The 16,788-nt window shown below is 67.2% G+C and overlaps 1 protein-coding gene across 1 annotated transcript; it reads left to right on the top strand.

The window, feature by feature from the left end:
- Positions 1-717: 717 nt before the first annotated feature.
- SCRT1 (scratch family transcriptional repressor 1) lies at positions 718-4,529 on the top strand (the record flags this gene model as incomplete). The annotated part of the gene is made up of 2 exons (XM_082290438.1): positions 718-829; positions 3,802-4,529. 2 exons carry the CDS (start codon positions 718-720, stop codon positions 4,527-4,529), a joined length of 840 nt encoding a protein of 279 aa, XP_082146564.1.
- Positions 4,530-16,788: the final 12,259 nt, after the last annotated feature.

The following is a 16,788-nucleotide window of genomic DNA, read 5'->3' on the forward strand; positions in this document are numbered from 1 at the left end:
GCGGGGCTCCCCCTTGCCCCTCCCCCCTCCCCGCCCCCGGGGGCGTTCCCCTCCCGCCCCCCCTCGTCCCCCCCCGTTCCCCGCGTTCCGCCGCGCCCCCCCCCCGTTCCGCCCCCCCCGTTATAAGCGCGGGGCCGCCGCTGAGCGCTCACACGCTCGGCCCGAGCTCCGCGGCCCCGCGCCCCCTCCCGCACCCCCATCCCGCAGCCCCCCCCCATCCATCCATCCACCCCCCCCCCCTCACCGACCCCCCCCCCCCCCGCCGCCCGCGGTCCCGCCCCCCCCCCGCCGCCGCCGCCGCTGTCCGCGGTGCTGAACGGGCGCTGCCCGCGGTGCTGACCCGGCCGCCTCTCGCCGCTCCCCCCGCACTCCGGGACCCTCCAACACCGGGACCCTCCCTTCTCGGGGGTTTCTCTACCCCCCCGCGCCGGTGCCGACCCCGCCGGTCCATGCCCGATCGCGGGGGGGGTCCGGGAGCCGCCGGGCGCGGCCTCAACGACACCGACACGGCGGCGGCGGCGGCGGCGGCGGCGGCGGCGGCTGCGGGCGGCCCCGGCCCGGAGCTGGGTGGCCGCGCCCGCCGCACAAAGCCGTAGCTCGGTTCAGCAACCCCCCCCCCCCCTTCCCCTCCGCCTGTGTGTGTCCCCCCCCCCCCTCTCCGCCGCCCGGGGGGGGCCCTTTGTGGCGGCGGGGCCGGGCCCGGTCCCCGGAGGAACCATGCCCAGGTCGTTCCTGGTGAAGAAGGTGAAGCTCGATGACTTCCCCGCCGGCCTCGACGCCCCGTACGGCCGCGCCCGGGCGGATTTCGGCTCCCGGCTGCACGAGAAGGGTAAATACCGAGTACCGGGCCCCGCCGGGCCCCGCGGGGCTCTTCTCCACCCCCCCACCCCCCCCAATCCCCTCCTTGGCCGGGAACCGCCGCATTCCGCCGCGCTGCCGCCGAACCGGGGCGGGACCGGGCCGGGACCGGGGCGGAACCGGGGTAGAAGCGGGAGCCGAGCGGGCGGCCGGTCCCCGGCGCTGCCCTTTGTCTGCGGGAGCCAAGTTCAAGGGCAGCGGCGGCGGCGGCGCGGAGCCCCCCGCGGCCCCCACCGCCGTTGTCCCCGTTGTCCCCGTTGTCCCCGTCCTCCCCATGCCGGCCTTTGTGCGGAGCGCGGCCCCGGCCGGGCCCGGTGCGGCGGCGGCGGCGGCGGCTGCGGCGCGTTGCGTAACCGGGACCGGCGGAACCGCCGCAGCCGCACCGGGCCCGGCCCGGCCCCGCCGTGACCTTGAGCGGGGCCGGGGCAGCGGCGGCGGCGGCGGGCGGGGAATGCGGGAATGCGGGAGCGGGGATGGCGGCGGCCCCGGGAATGCGGGCAGCGGCGGGGACGGGCAGAGGGAAGGGACGGGCGGAGAGCGGCGGCGATGCGGGCAGGGATGGGGATGCGGGAGGCAGGGACGGGGGACAGCGACAAGGGAAGGGACAGCGGGGTGAGGGCAGCGGTGGGGACAGGGAGAGCCGGGACGGGCACGGGGACAGCGACAAGGGAAGGGACAGCAGAGAACGGCAGCGGTGCGGGCAGGGATGGGGACGGAGGAAGGAGGGAGCGGGGCTGCGGGCAGGGACGGGGACAGGGGACAGCGACTGCGGGGACAGGAACTGCGGGCACGGCGGCGGGGACAGGAGCGGGGGACAAGGACAAGGGGAGGGGGAGATGCGGGGATGGGGACAGGGATGGGGACAAGGGACAGGGAGCTGAGGGCAGGGATGGGGACAGGGACGCGGGGACAGGGGACGGAGCAGAGATGCGGGCGGCGATGGGGACGGGGACTGCGGGGACGGGGACGGGGACAGCGGCCGGGACTGCGGGGACAGGGACTGCGGAGACGGGGACGGGGACAAGGGAGAGGGCAGGAGGATGCGTGCAGGGACAGGGACAGCAACGGGGACAGGGACAGGGACAAGGGAAGGGACAGGAGCCAGCGGCAGGGATGGGGACAGGAATGCGGGGACAGGGCAGAGATGGGGACAGAGACTGCGGGGACAGGGACAAGGGAAGGGACAGGAGCCAGCGGCAGGGATGGGGACAGAGACTGCGGGGACAGGGACAAGGGAAGGGACAGGAGCCAGCGGCAGGGATGGGGACAGGAATGCGGGGACAGGGACAAGGGAAGGGACAGGAGCCAGCGGCAGGGATGCAGGCGGAGATGGGGACAGGGGACAGGGACAGCGGTCGGGACTGCGGGGACAGGGACGGGGATGGAGGCAGGGATGGGGACAGCGTGAGGAGTAGGGGACAGGGACAAGGGAAGGGACAGCGAGCCAATGGCAGCGATGGGGACGGGGACACGCACAGGGATGGGGGACAGGGGGCTGCGGGAAGGGACAGGGGCGGGGACAGGGACACGGGAAGGGACAGAGACAAGGGATGAAGGGCAGGGATGGGGACAGGTGACAGGGGCAGGGGGCTGCGGGCTGGGACAGGGACAAGGGACAGCGACCGGGATGGGGACAGGGGGCTGCGGGCAGGAAAAGGGAAGGGACGGGGATGGAGAGAGAGCTGGGGGATGAGGGCAGGGACAGGACAGCGACAGGGACAGGGACAGGGGGCTACGGGCAGGGGAAGGGACAGGGACAAGGGAAGGGACCGGAACTAACGGCGGGGACAGGGACGGGGAGCTGCCGGCAGGAACAAGGACAGGGACGGGGACAAGGGAAGGGACAGGGACAGGGGGTGAGGGCAGGGTCAGGGACAGGGGACAGGGATGGGGACAGGGAGCTGCGGGCAGGGAAAGGGGCGGGACAGGATCGGGGGCAGGGACAGAGGCTGCGGGAAGGGACGGGGATGGGGAGAGGGGGCTGCGGGCAGGGGCGGGACGGGGACAGGGACGGGGACAGGTCTGGGGGGGAGGGCGGTGGGTGTGGGGGTGTGCGGGCTTTGTGGGGTGCGGGGGGTGGGTTTGGGGGGGTCCTGTGGGGTGCGGGGGGCTGGAGGGTCCTTGGGGGGGGACCGAGGGGTGCGCAGGGGCGGGGGGGGGGACGACAGGAGAGGGACGGGCAGGGCCGGGGGGGGCGGGGGGACGGGGACAGGGGACAGGGGACAGGGGACAGGGGACAGGGGACAAGGGACAGGGGACAGGGGACAAGGGACAAGGGACAGGGACAGGGGACAAGGGACAAAGGACAGGGGACAGGAGCAGGGGACAGGGGCAGGGGACAAGGGACAGGGACAGGGGACAAGGGACAGGGGACAGGGACAGGGGACAGGGGACAGGGGCAGGGGACAAGGGACAGGGGACAAGGGACAGGGGACAGGGACAGGGACAAGGGACAGGGGCAGGGGACAGGGGACGGGGGACAAGGGACAGGGGACAGGGGCAGGGACAGGGGCAGGGGACAGGGACAGGGACAAGGGACAGGGGACAGGGACAGGGGACAAGGGACAGGGGACAAGGGACAGGGGCAGGGGACAGGGGACAGGGACAGGGGCAGGGGACAGGGGACAAGGGACAAGGGACAGGGGCAGGAGTTGAGTTGGGCACAGTCTGGCAGGGGGAGGAGTAGAGGGACGGGCAAGGGGACAAGCAGGGGGACAGAGGGGGGGACAGAGAGGGACAGACAGGGGGACGGGGAGCGGGACAAGCAGGGGGACAGAGAGGGGACAGACAGAGGGACAGGCAGCAGGACGGGCAGGGGGGGACACACGGAGCACCCGGGCGAACAGGCAGCGACACGAGCGGGTCCCCCACCGCCACCCCCCCCCCGTCCCCGCGTGCCCCCAGCCCCGCCACCCCCTGTGACCGCTGTCCCCCTGTCCCCAGGGTACATCAGCGAGTACATGGCGCCGTCGGCCTTCGAGGGGGACCCCGAGGCCGCGCTCAAGGTGCCGTCCCCCGACTCGCTGTACCCCGGCGGGCGAGGGGACTTCGGCGCGGGCGACTCGGAGCCCCCCGACAGCCCCCACTCGGGCATGGCCGGCGGCTACATCAACGGCGACGCGGCCGTGAGCGAGGGCTACGCCGTGGACGCCTTCTTCATCACGGACGGGCGCTCGCGGCGCAAGGTGAGCGGCGGCGCGGCTCGGAACCTGCCCCGCCACACCTGCGGCGAGTGCGGCAAGAGCTACGCCACCTCGTCCAACCTGAGCCGCCACAAGCAGACCCACCGCAGCCTGGACAGCAAGATGGCCAAGAAGTGTCCCACTTGCGGCAAGGTGTACGTCTCCATGCCGGCCATGGCCATGCACCTGCTGACCCACGACCTGAAGCACAAGTGCCAGGTGTGCGGGAAGGCGTTCAGCCGGCCCTGGCTGCTGCAGGGCCACATGCGCTCGCACACCGGGGAGAAGCCGTTCGGCTGCGCCCACTGCGGCAAAGCCTTCGCCGACCGCTCCAACCTGCGCGCCCACATGCAGACCCACTCGGCCTTCAAGCACTTCAAGTGCAAGCGCTGCAGCAAAACCTTCGCCCTCAAGTCCTATCTCAACAAGCACTACGAGTCCGCCTGCTTCAAGGGGGCCGCGGCGCCCCTCAGCCCCCTGCACCCTTGAGGGGGGGGCCCGGGCGAGTGCCCACGCCGTGGAGTAGCCGGCGGGGAAAGCCATCCCCGCGCCGCCCTTCTCTGCCTCCTCCCGTCACCGCCCCAGCAAAGCCGCCGCCTTCCACGGAAATCCGCCCCTTCGGGATCCAGAGGGAGAGGTCATCCTCGAGTTCAGCCCCCGAAGTTCCCAACCGTGAGGATTGACCCTTGGGGATTGAAACCTTGGGGATTGACCCTTGGGGATTCAGCCGTCAAATTCCAGCCGTCGGGATTCACCCTTCGGGATTCACCCATCGGGATTCACCCCTCAAATTCCACCCGTCAGGATCCACCCGTCGGGATTCACCCCTCAAATTCCAGCCGTCAGGATCCACCCGTCGGGATTCACCCATCGGGATTCACCCATCGGGATTCACCCCTCAAATTCCACTCGTCAGGATCCACCCGTCGGGATTCACCCATCGGGATTCACCCCTCAAATTCCACTCGTCAGGATCCACCCGTCGGGATTCACCCATCGGGATTCACCCCTCAAATTCCACCCGTCAGGATCCACCCGTCCGGATCCACCCGTCGGGATTCACCCCTCAAATTCCAGCCATCGGGATCCACTCGTCAGGATCCACCCGTCGGGATTCACCCCTCAAATTCCACCCGTCGGGATTCACCCCTCAAATTCCACCCGTCAGGATCCACCCGTCGGGATTCATCCCTCAAATTCCAGCCGTCAGGATCCACCCGTCGGGATTCACCCCTCAAATTCCACTCGTCAGGATCCACCCGTCGGGATTCACCCATCGGGATTCACCCCTCAAATTCCACCCGTCAGGATCCACCCGTCGGGATTCACCCCTCAAATTCCACTCGTCAGGATCCACCCGTCGGGATTCACCCATCGGGATTCACCCCTCAAATTCCACCCGTCAGGATCCACCCGTCAGGATCCACCCGTCGGGATTCACCCATCGGGATTCACCCCTCAAATTCCACTCGTCAGGATCCACCCGTCAGGATCCACCCGTCGGGATTCACCCTTCAAATTCCAGCCACCGGGATTCACCCGTCGGGATTCACCCTTCGAGATCCTGCCCGCAAAAAAGGAAACGCCACCCGTCAAAATCCACCCTTCAAAGCTGAGCCCCCTCCAAGTTCAGCCTTAGGGATTCGCCCCACAAATTCCGGCCACGAAATTCACCCGCCCAAATTCACCCTTCCAAGTCGAGCCCCCCACCCCCGAAATTCAGCCCAGGGAATTCAATCCCACCCAAAATTCCGGCCACGAAATTCACCCGTCGAAGTCGGACCCTTCAAAAAGTTCAGCCCTGGAAATTCAGCCCCAGGAATTCACCCCACGAAATTCACCCCACAAAATTCACCCCACGAAATTCACCCCACAAAATTCACCCCTCAGGGTTCAGCCCTCGAAATTCAGCCCCACAGATTCAACCCCCCCCCCCCCCGCCCCAAAATCCGGCCCCAAAATTCACCCTTCAAAGTTCACCCTTCGAAATTCAGGCCCCCACCCCCCAAAATCCAGCTGCAAAAGTCACCCCCCCAAAAAATACCCTCCAAATCCGCCTCACAAAATCCATCCCGCCCAAAATCCATCCCCCCAAAATTCATCCCCCCAAAATTCATCCCCCCCCCGCCCCAAAATCCCCTCTGGGATCCCCCAATTCACTTGCATGACCCCCCCGCCCATCCTCCACCTCGCGCCCCCCCCCCCGCTGCCTTGAAGGGGGTCCTGGGCACCCCAAAATTGGGGGGACCCCCCCCATTCTTGCAGGGATGTCCCCACGCGGAGGTGTCCCCCAAAATCGGGGTCACCCCTTCTCTTCCATGGGCGGTGCACCCCCCCCACACTGCGGTGCCCCCCAAAAATTTGGGGTGACCCCTCCCCCCTCCCCCGCCACCCTAAATGGGTGCCCTGACCCCGCGGCGCCCCCCAAAATTGGGGTGACCCCCCCCCCCCTTTTGCATGGGTGCCTCAGCCTTGTGCCATAGCCCAGCCCTGGGGTCACCCCCCCCCCCCCCCCGCCGCGCATGTGGGGTGCCCCCCAAAATCGGGGTGAACCCCCCCTTTGCATGGGCCCCCCGGTCCTGGGGTGCAACCCCCAAAATCGGGGGGACCCCCCCCCCCTCTTTGCATGGGCGCCCCCCCCCCCCCCCCGTGCCATAGCCCAGCCCTGGGGTCACCCCCGTCCTGCGCACCCCAAAATCGGGCGGTGACCCCTCCCCTGGGGTGACCCCCAAAACCGGGGTGACCCCCCCCCCCCCCGCCATTCACGGGCGCGCCCCGGCCTCACGCCACGCCCGCCCCTCCCCCCAGGGGTGCCCCCCCCGCGCCGCACCCCAAAACCAGGGTGTCCCCCCCCCCCTTTGCATGGGTACCCCGGCCTCGCGCCGTACCCCAAGATCAGGTGAACCCCCCCCCCCCCCCCTTGCAGACCCCCCCTCCCGGGGGTCTCCCCACACCCCCCCCCCCCACGCTCGCTGCATGGGTGCCCCCCCCCCTCGCGGAGCACCCCCACCCCCAGGAGCCCCCCCCACGCGGGGCCCTGGGCCTGTGCCGCACCCCAAATCCGGGGTGCCCCCCCCCCCCCCCATGCATGGGTGCCCCCCCCTGTGCCGTACCCCAGATCAGGGTGCCCCCCCTCCCCCCTTTAGGGTGCCCCCCCCCCGCAATAAGCCCCCCCCCCCCCCCCGCACGGCACAGCGATGCCCGGGCAGCTCCTGGGGGTACCCCAAAATCTCCCCCCCACCCCCCCCCCGGGACCCCCCTGCATGGCCCTCACCCACCCCCCCCCCGGGCACCCCAACATGGCAGGGTACCCCCACCCTGGGTGCCCCCCCCTCCCCCGCCCTGGGGACCCCCATTTGGGGGAGACCCCCCCACCCGTGCATGGCCCCCCCTCCCCCCAACCCGGGTACCCCAAATTTGCACGGGTACCCCTCCCCCCCCCCCAGGGTACCCCACCTTGGGTACCCCCCCCCCCCCCTCACGGGTACCCCAATAATTTCAGGGTGCCCCCCCCCACACCTCGGGTACCCCCCCAGGTACCCTCCCCCCCCCCGCAGGGCACCGGGGGGGTCCCCAAACTCCCCTTTAAGGGGACCCCACCCCCCTCAACCCGGGGATGGGGGGGTACCCCTAAATCCCCCTCCCCCACCCCCCCCCCCGAGGGGCTGCCCCGCCTCCCCCCACTTTGGGGGCGCCCTTCCCGAGAGCACAAATCCCCCCCCCCCCAAAATAAAAATAAAAAAAAAACCCCCCCGGGATTTCGGGGCGGCCCCAGCGCCCCTCCCCCCCCCTCCTCCCCCCCCCGCGATGCCAAAGCCTGAAGGGAGGGGGGGGAGGGGGGGAAAGGGCCCCTCCCCCCGCCGCCCCTCCCCCTCCGGGGGGTCTCTGCATGCAAAAACCAGCCCCCCCCCCCTCCCCTCCCCCACCCCGATTTCCATCTATGCCAATTTTTGATGCTTTTTCGGTTTTTTTGAGGATTTTTTGTTTTGGTTTGTTTTTTTTTTTTTGTTTGTTTGTTTTTTTTGGTTTGCGTTGCCAAACTGTAGAAACGCGGGCGCCGCCCGCTCTAGAGCAATAATTACTGACCGTTAATTACCGATTAATTACCGACCGCATGGGCTCGAGCAATCAGGGACCCCCGAGCCAGCCCCTTAGAGCGACCGATATCAGGGATGACGATGCCAGAGTAGCGCTAGGACCCCTCCCCCCGCCGCCCCCCGCACCTGCCGGGCTCGGACACGCCCCGGACACGCCCCGGACACGCCCCGGACACGCCCCGGACACGCCCTGGACACCTGGACACGGCCCGGACACGCCTCGGACACGCCTCGGACACGCGAGGGGCCGCGGGAGGCGCGGGGAGGGCGTGGGGAGGGGGCGTGGGGGGGTGTGGGGGGGTGGGGGTGTGAGCACCTGTGTGCACCTGTACACACCTGGACACACCTGTGCACACCTGTACACGCTTACACACACCTGTGTGCACCTGTACACACCTGGACACACCTGTGCACACCTGTACACGCTTACACACACCTGTGTGCACCTGTGCGCACCTGTACACACCTGTACGCACCTGTACACACTTACACACGCCTATGCACACCTGTGTGCACATGCACACACCTGCACACATCTGTACACACTTACACACACCTATGTACACCTGTGTGCACGTGTACACACCTGTACACACTTACACACACCTGTGTACACCTGTGCGCACCTGTGCACACCTGTACACACCTGTACACACCTGTACACACCTGTGCACGCTTACACACACCTGTGCGCACCTGTGTGCACCTGTACACACCTGGACACACCTGTGCACACCTGTACACGCTTACACACACCTGTGTACACCTGTGTGCACATGTACACACCTGTACACACCTGTACACACCTGTACACGCTTACACACACCTGTGCGCACCTGTGTGCACCTGTACACACCTGTACACGCTTACACACACCTGTGCACACCTGTGTGCACATGTGCACACCTGTACACGCTTACACACACCTGTACACACTTACACACACCTGTGTACACCTGTGCGCACCTGTGTGCACATGTACACACCTGTACACACCTGTACTCACTTACACACACCTGTGCGCACCTGTGTGCACATGTACACACCTGCACACACCTGTACTCACTTACACACACCTGCGCACACATGTGTGCACCTGTACACACCTGTACACACTTACACACACCTGTGTACACCTGCGTGCACGTGTACACACCTGTACACACTTACACACGCCTATGCACACCTGTGTGCACATGTACACACCTGTACACACTTACACACGCCTATGCACACCTGTGTGCACATGTACACACCTGTACACACCTGTACATGCTTACACACACCTGTGTACACCTGTGTGCACACGTACACACCTGTGCACACTTACACACACATGTACACACCTGTACGGACCTGTATGCACATGTACTCACCTGTACACTCATGTGTGCACATGTACACACCTGTATACACCTGTGTGCACATGTACACACCTGTACGGACCTGTACACACCTGTGTGCACCTGTGTACCCTTATACATACATGTACACACCTGCACACACCCGTGCGCACCTGTACACACACATACATGTACACACCTGCATACAGCTGTACATGGTGCATACAGCTGTGCACACCTGTGTGCATCTGCACGCACCTGTACGCACCTGTACACGCTTATACATACAGCTGCACACCTGTGCACACCGGTGCGCACCAGTACACACCTGCACTCACAGGTACACAGCTACACGAGCGTTTACACACCTGTGCACAGCTGTACACACTGCACACACCTGCGCGCACCTGTGCACACTTGTATGCACCTGTGCACACTCATACCTACATGTACGCACCTGTACACACCTGTGCAGTGCACACCTGTACAGCCGTGCATTGACACGCGTTATACCTGTACTGCACACACCTGCACACACCTGTGCAGTGCACACCTGTACAGCCGTGCATTGACACGCGTTATACCTGTACTGCACACACCTGCACACACCTGTGCAGTGCACACCTGTACAGCCGTGCATTGACACGCGTTATACCTGTACTGCTCACACCTGCACACACCTGTGCAGTGCACACCTGTACAGCCGTGCATTGACACGCGTTATACCTGTACTGCACACCCCTGCACACACCTGTGCAGTGCACACCTGTACAGCCGTGCACTGACACGCGTTATACCTGTACTGCACACACCTGCACACACCTGTGCAGTGCACACCTGTACAGCCGTGCACTGACACGCGTTATACCTGTACTGCTCACCCCTGCACACACCTGCACACACCTGTGCAGTGCACACCTGTACAGCCGTGCATTGACACGCGTTATACCTGTACTGCTCACCTGCACACACCTGCACACACCTGCACACACCTGTACACACCTGTGCAGTGCACACCTGTACAGCCGTGCATTGACACGCGTTATACCTGTACTGCTCACCTGCACACACCTGCACACACCTGCACACACCTGTGCAGTGCACACCTGTACAGCCGTGCATTGACACGCGTTATACCTGTACTGCTCACACCTGCACACACCTGCACACACCTGCACACCTGTGCATGGCACACGCAGCACCGGCCACGCCCCACGCAGGTGCCACAGGGGCTGCGCAGGAACCGCAGCCACGGCTCTGCACACCTGGGCGGGTGCACTGGTGCTGCACACACCTGACACACCTGACACACCTGACACACCTGACACACCTGGCGCACCGCACTCGGTGCAGGTGCCACAGTCGCTGCTCTCACTGCACTTGCCAGAAACACACCTGTAAACACTTGTGCACACCTGAACACGTCTGCGCACACACCTGCACACACCTGTGAGCATCACGAGCGCTGCTCTCGGTGCATCTTCCGTGCAGGTGTAGCAGGTGCTGCACTCCCTGCACACACCTGACACAGCTGCACACACCTGACACACCTGCACACACCTGCACACACCTGACACGCTGTCAGCCCGCTGTCCCTGCAGGTGCCGCAGGTGCTGCACTCCCTGCACACACCTGACACACCTGCACACACCTGCACACACCTGACACGCTGTCAGCCCGCTGTCCCTGCAGGTGCCGCAGGTGCCGCAGGTGTTGCACTCCCTGCACACACCTGACACACCTGACACACCTGCACACACCTGACACGCTGTCAGCCCGGTGTCCCTGCAGGTGCCGCAGGTGCTGCACTCCCTGCACACACCTGACACACCTGCACACACCTGCACACACCTGACACGCTGTCAGCCCGGTGTCCCTGCAGGTGCTGCAGGTGCTGCACTCCCTGCACACACCTGACACACCTGACACACCTGCACACACCTGCACACACCTGACACGCTGTCAGCCCGGTGTCCCTGCAGGTGCCGCAGGTGCTGCACTCCCTGCACACACCTGACACACCTGACACACCTGCACACACCTGACACACCTGCACACACCTGCACACACCTGACACGCTGTCAGCCCGGTGTCCCTGCAGGTGCCGCAGGTGCCGCAGGTGCCGCAGGTGCTACACTCCCTGCACACACCTGACACACCTGACACACCTGCACACACCTGCACACACCTGACACGCTGTCAGCCCGCTGTCCCTGCAGGTGCCGCAGGTGCTGCACTCCCTGCACACACCTGACACACCTGCACACACCTGCACACACCTGACACGCTGTCAGCCCGCTGTCCCTGCAGGTGCCGCAGGTGCCGCAGGTGTTGCACTCCCTGCACACACCTGACACACCTGACACACCTGCACACACCTGACACGCTGTCAGCCCGGTGTCCCTGCAGGTGCCGCAGGTGCTGCACTCCCTGCACACACCTGACACACCTGCACACACCTGCACACACCTGACACGCTGTCAGCCCGGTGTCCCTGCAGGTGCTGCAGGTGCTGCACTCCCTGCACACACCTGACACACCTGACACACCTGCACACACCTGCACACACCTGACACGCTGTCAGCCCGGTGTCCCTGCAGGTGCCGCAGGTGCTGCACTCCCTGCACACACCTGACACACCTGACACACCTGACACACCTGCACACACCTGCACACACCTGCACACACCTGACACGCTGTCAGCCCGGTGTCCCTGCAGGTGCCGCAGGTGCTGCACTCCCTGCACACGCCACAGGCGCTGCCAATGCTGCTGATGCTGCTCTCACCTGTGCACACCTGAAGGCACCTGGGCAGCCCTGCACGCACCTGCACACACTACCCACACCTGTACACACTACCCACACCTGTACACATGCGTACACACACCTGCACACACTACCCACACCTGTACACATGCGTACACACACCTGCAGACGTCACACGCACTGCAGGTGCCACGGGTGTTGCACAGACCTCGTATAATGCAAATACTGCACTCACCTGCACACACCTGCACACACCTGCACTCACCTGCACACACCTGCACTCACCTGCACTCACCTGCACACACCTGTACCCACCCGACACACCCGCACTCACCTGTGCCCACCTGACACACCTGCACGCAGCTGCACATCTGTACACAGCCGACACATCTGTACACACCCGACACACCTGCACACACCTGCACACACCTGCACACACCTGTACATCTGTACACACCTGCACACACCCGCACACACCTGCACACACCTGCACATCTGTACACACCCGCACACACCTGCACACATCTGTACACACCCGCACACACCCGCACACACCTGCACACACCCGCACACACCTGCCCACACCTGCACACACCTGCACACCCCCGCACACACCCGCACACCTGCACACCTGCACACACCCGCACACACCCGCACACACCTGCACACACCTGCACACACCTGCACACACCCGCACACACCTGCACACACCCGCACACACCTGCCCACACCTGCACACACCCGCACACACCTGCACACACCCGCACACACCCGCACACCTGACACACCCGCACACACCCGCACACACCTGCACACCTGCACACCTGCACACCTGCACACCTGCACACACCTGCACACACCCGCACACCTGCACACACCCGCACACACCTGCACACACCTGCACACCTGCACACCTGCACACACCCGCACACATCTGTACACCCCCGCACACACCCGCACACACCTGCACACACCTGCACACACCTGCACACATCTGTACACACCCGCACACCTGCACACACCCGCACAGCCCCGCACACACCCGCACACACCTGCCCACACCCGCACACACCTGCCCACACCCGCACACACCTGCACACACCTGCACACACCTGCACACCCCCGCACACACCCGCACACACCTGCCCACACCCGCACACACCTGCCCACACCCGCACACACCCGCACACACCTGCCCACACCCGCACACACCTGCACACACCTGCACACACCTGCACACCCCCGCACACACCCGCACACACCTGCTCACACCTGCACACCCCCGCACACACCTGCACACACCCGCACACACCTGCACACACCCGCACACCTGCCCACACCTGCCCACACCTGCACACCCCCGCACGCCCCCGCACACCCCCGCACGCCCCCGCACACCCCCGCACAAGGTGCACTGTGCGGGTACCACAGGTGCCGCTGCCCCCCCCAGGTGCCCCCCAGGTGCCCCCCAGGTGTGTCCCCCCCCCCCCCGTCCCCTCACCTGGGCCCCCCCCGCGGCGGGACCGGGACCCCGCAGGGGCCGGGGCGGGGCCGGGCGGGGCCTCTGCCCCCCCTCTCCCCCCCCCCAATTCAGGTACTGCAGGCCCGGGAGCTCCGGCCCCGTTTTGTACTCGCGGGCGGGGGTCCCGCGCGGGGGTCGCACCTGGGGCCCCCCCCCGGCCCCGCCCCGGAGCCTCCCCGGGAATTTTTCGCGGATTTTGAGGGATTTCAGGACAAGCACAAACGGCCCCCGCGGCCCCCCCGGCCCCGCGGCTCCGCGGCCAATAAAGGGACGAACCTGCCCCCGCCTCCGCCTCCATGCGCCGACCCCGCCACCCCCGCGACCCCCGGCACCATCCCACGGGACCCCCGGGACCATCCCACGGGACCACCGGGACCACCCCACGGGACCACCGGGACCCCCGGACCACCCCACGGGACCCCCCGGGACCACCGGGACCACCCCACGGGACCCCCGGGAGCCCCGGACCACCCCACGGGACCCCCGGGACCCCCGGCACCACCCCACGGGACCCCCGGGACCATCCCACGGGACCACCGGGACCCCCGGACCACCCCAGGGGACCCCCGGGACCACCCCACGGGACACCCGGGAGCCCTGCACCACCCCACGGGACCCCCGCGAGCATCCCACAGGACCCCCGGGACCACCCCACGGGACCACCCCAGGGGACCCCCGGGACCACCAGCACCACCCCCAACCTGAGATACCCCCAACCCCAGCACCGCCTGGACCCCCGACCCCCGCGACCCCCGCGACCCCCGGGACCACGGACTCCCAGGACCCCCGGGACCGCCTCACGGGGCCCCCACGACCCCCGGGACCCCCACCCTCGGGAACCTCCCGGAGGGATCTCCGATCCCAGCACCCCTGGGACCCCCGACCCCCGGGATCCCCGACCCCTGGGACCCCCTACCCCGGGACCCTACAACCCACAAGACCCCCGACCCCCGGGACTCCCAACACCCACCCACGGGACCCTCCTTGCGGGACCCCCGACCCAGGGGACCCCACGAACCGCGGGACCCCCAACCGGATCCCCTGGGACCCCACGAACCGCGGGACCCCCGGCAGGAACCCCCAAATCGCGGGACCCCCAACCCCTGGAGTCCCCCGGTGCCCGGACCCGTGGGACCCCTGACCCCAGAGACCCCCAACCTGCGGGGTCCCCAAACCGCGGGGCCCCCGGGGACCCCCGAGCACAGAGGGGCTCACGGGACACCCGACCCGTGGTGGGGTTGGGGTGCAGGTGTGGGGCTGGGGTGCAGGTGTGGGGTGCAGGTGTGGGGTGCAGGTGTGGGGTTGGGGTACAGGTGTGGGGTACAGGTGTGGGGTACAGGTGTGGGGTACAGGTGTGGGGTACAGGTGTGGGGTTGGGGTGCAGGTGTGGGGTGCAGGTGTGGGGTACAGGTGTGGGGTACAGGTGTGGGGTACAGGTGTGGGGTGCAGGTGTGGGGCTGGGGTACAGGTGTGGGGTACAGGTGTGGGGTGCAGGTGTGGGGTGCAGGTGTGGGGTACAGGTGTGGGGTACAGGTGTGGGGTTGGGGTGCAGGTGTGGGGTACAGGTGTGGGGTACAGGTGTGGGGTTGGGGTGCAGGTGTGGGGTACAGGTGTGGGGTGCAGGTGTGGGGCTGGGGTACAGGTGTGGGGTACAGGTGTGGGGTTGGGTTGCAGGTGTGGGGCTGGGGTACAGGTGTGGGGTGCAGGTGTGGGGTGCAGGTGTGGGGTACAGGTGTGGGGTTGGGGTGCAGGTGTGGGGTGCAGGTGTGGGGTTGGGGTGCAGGTGTGGGGTGCAGGTGTGGGGTGCAGGTGTGGGGTTGGGGTACAGGTGTGGGGTACAGGTGTGGGGTTGGGTTGCAGGTGTGGGGCTGGGGTACAGGTGTGGGGTGCAGGTGTGGGGCTGGGGTGCAGGTGTGGGGTGCAGGTGTGGGGCTGGGGTACAGGTGTGGGGTGCAGGTGTGGGGTACAGGTGTGGGGTACAGGTGTGGGGTGCAGGTGTGGGGTTGGGGTGCAGGTGTGGGGTGCAGGTGTGGGGTTGGGGTACAGGTGTGGGGTGCAGGTGTGGGGTGCAGGTGTGGGGTTGGGGTGCAGGTGTGGGGTGCAGGTGTGGGGTGCAGGTGTGGGGTTGGGGTGCAGGTGTGGGGTTGGGGTGCAGGTGTGGGGTGCAGGTGTGGGGTACAGGTGTGGGGTTGGGGTGCAGGTGTGGGGTGCAGGTGTGGGGTTGGGGTGCAGGTGTGGGGTTGGGGTGCAGGTGTGGGGTGCAGGTGTGGGGTGCAGGTGTGGGGTTGGGGTGCAGGTGTGGGGCTGTACGCGCCCCCCTCGCCCCCCGGTGTCCCCCCCATGTCCCCCCCGGTGTCCCCCCCCCTCCAGGGCCGCCCCGCCCCCCAAGCAGCGCCGGGCCCTGACCCCGCTGCCCCCCCGGGTTATTTTTAGCTCCGGCGTCAGCGCCGGGCCCGCCCCACCCCCCCCAAACCCCCCCCCCACACCGAACCCCCCCTTCCTCGCTGTGGGGCTGCCCCATAGCAGCGTCCAGCGCGACTCTGGGGAGGGGGGGAGTTTTGGGGGGCTCTGTGGGGCTGTTGTGGGTTTTGGGGGGGCTGTGGGGCTGGCTCGGGCTGGGCGCGCTCCTTGGCCGGGGGGCTCCGGGGTGCCCCCCATATCTCTGGGGCGCCCCATATCTCCAGGGTGCCCCACAGTTGTGCCCCCCGTCCTGGGCGTGCCCCACATCTCAAGGCTGACCCACATCCCGGGGAGCCTCGGGCCCCACATTTCAGGGGTGCCCCATAGATCGGGGGTGTCACAAGTTTTCCAGGCGTGCCCCATATCCGGGGGGTGCCCCCCATATCCTGGGATCCCCTCGGACCCCACCCCACATCCCGGGCGTGCCCCACATCCCGGGAATCCTCCTCGTCCTGGGGACCCTTCCCCACCCCACAGCTCGGGGCTGCCCCACACCCTGGGCGTCCCCCCAGATCTCCGGGGGTCCCCCGTGTCCCGAGATCTCCACGGACCCCTCCCCAC

Source organism: Coloeus monedula, assembly GCF_965178545.1.
Source record: "Coloeus monedula genome assembly, chromosome: 1".
NCBI lineage: Eukaryota > Metazoa > Chordata > Aves > Passeriformes > Corvidae > Coloeus > Coloeus monedula.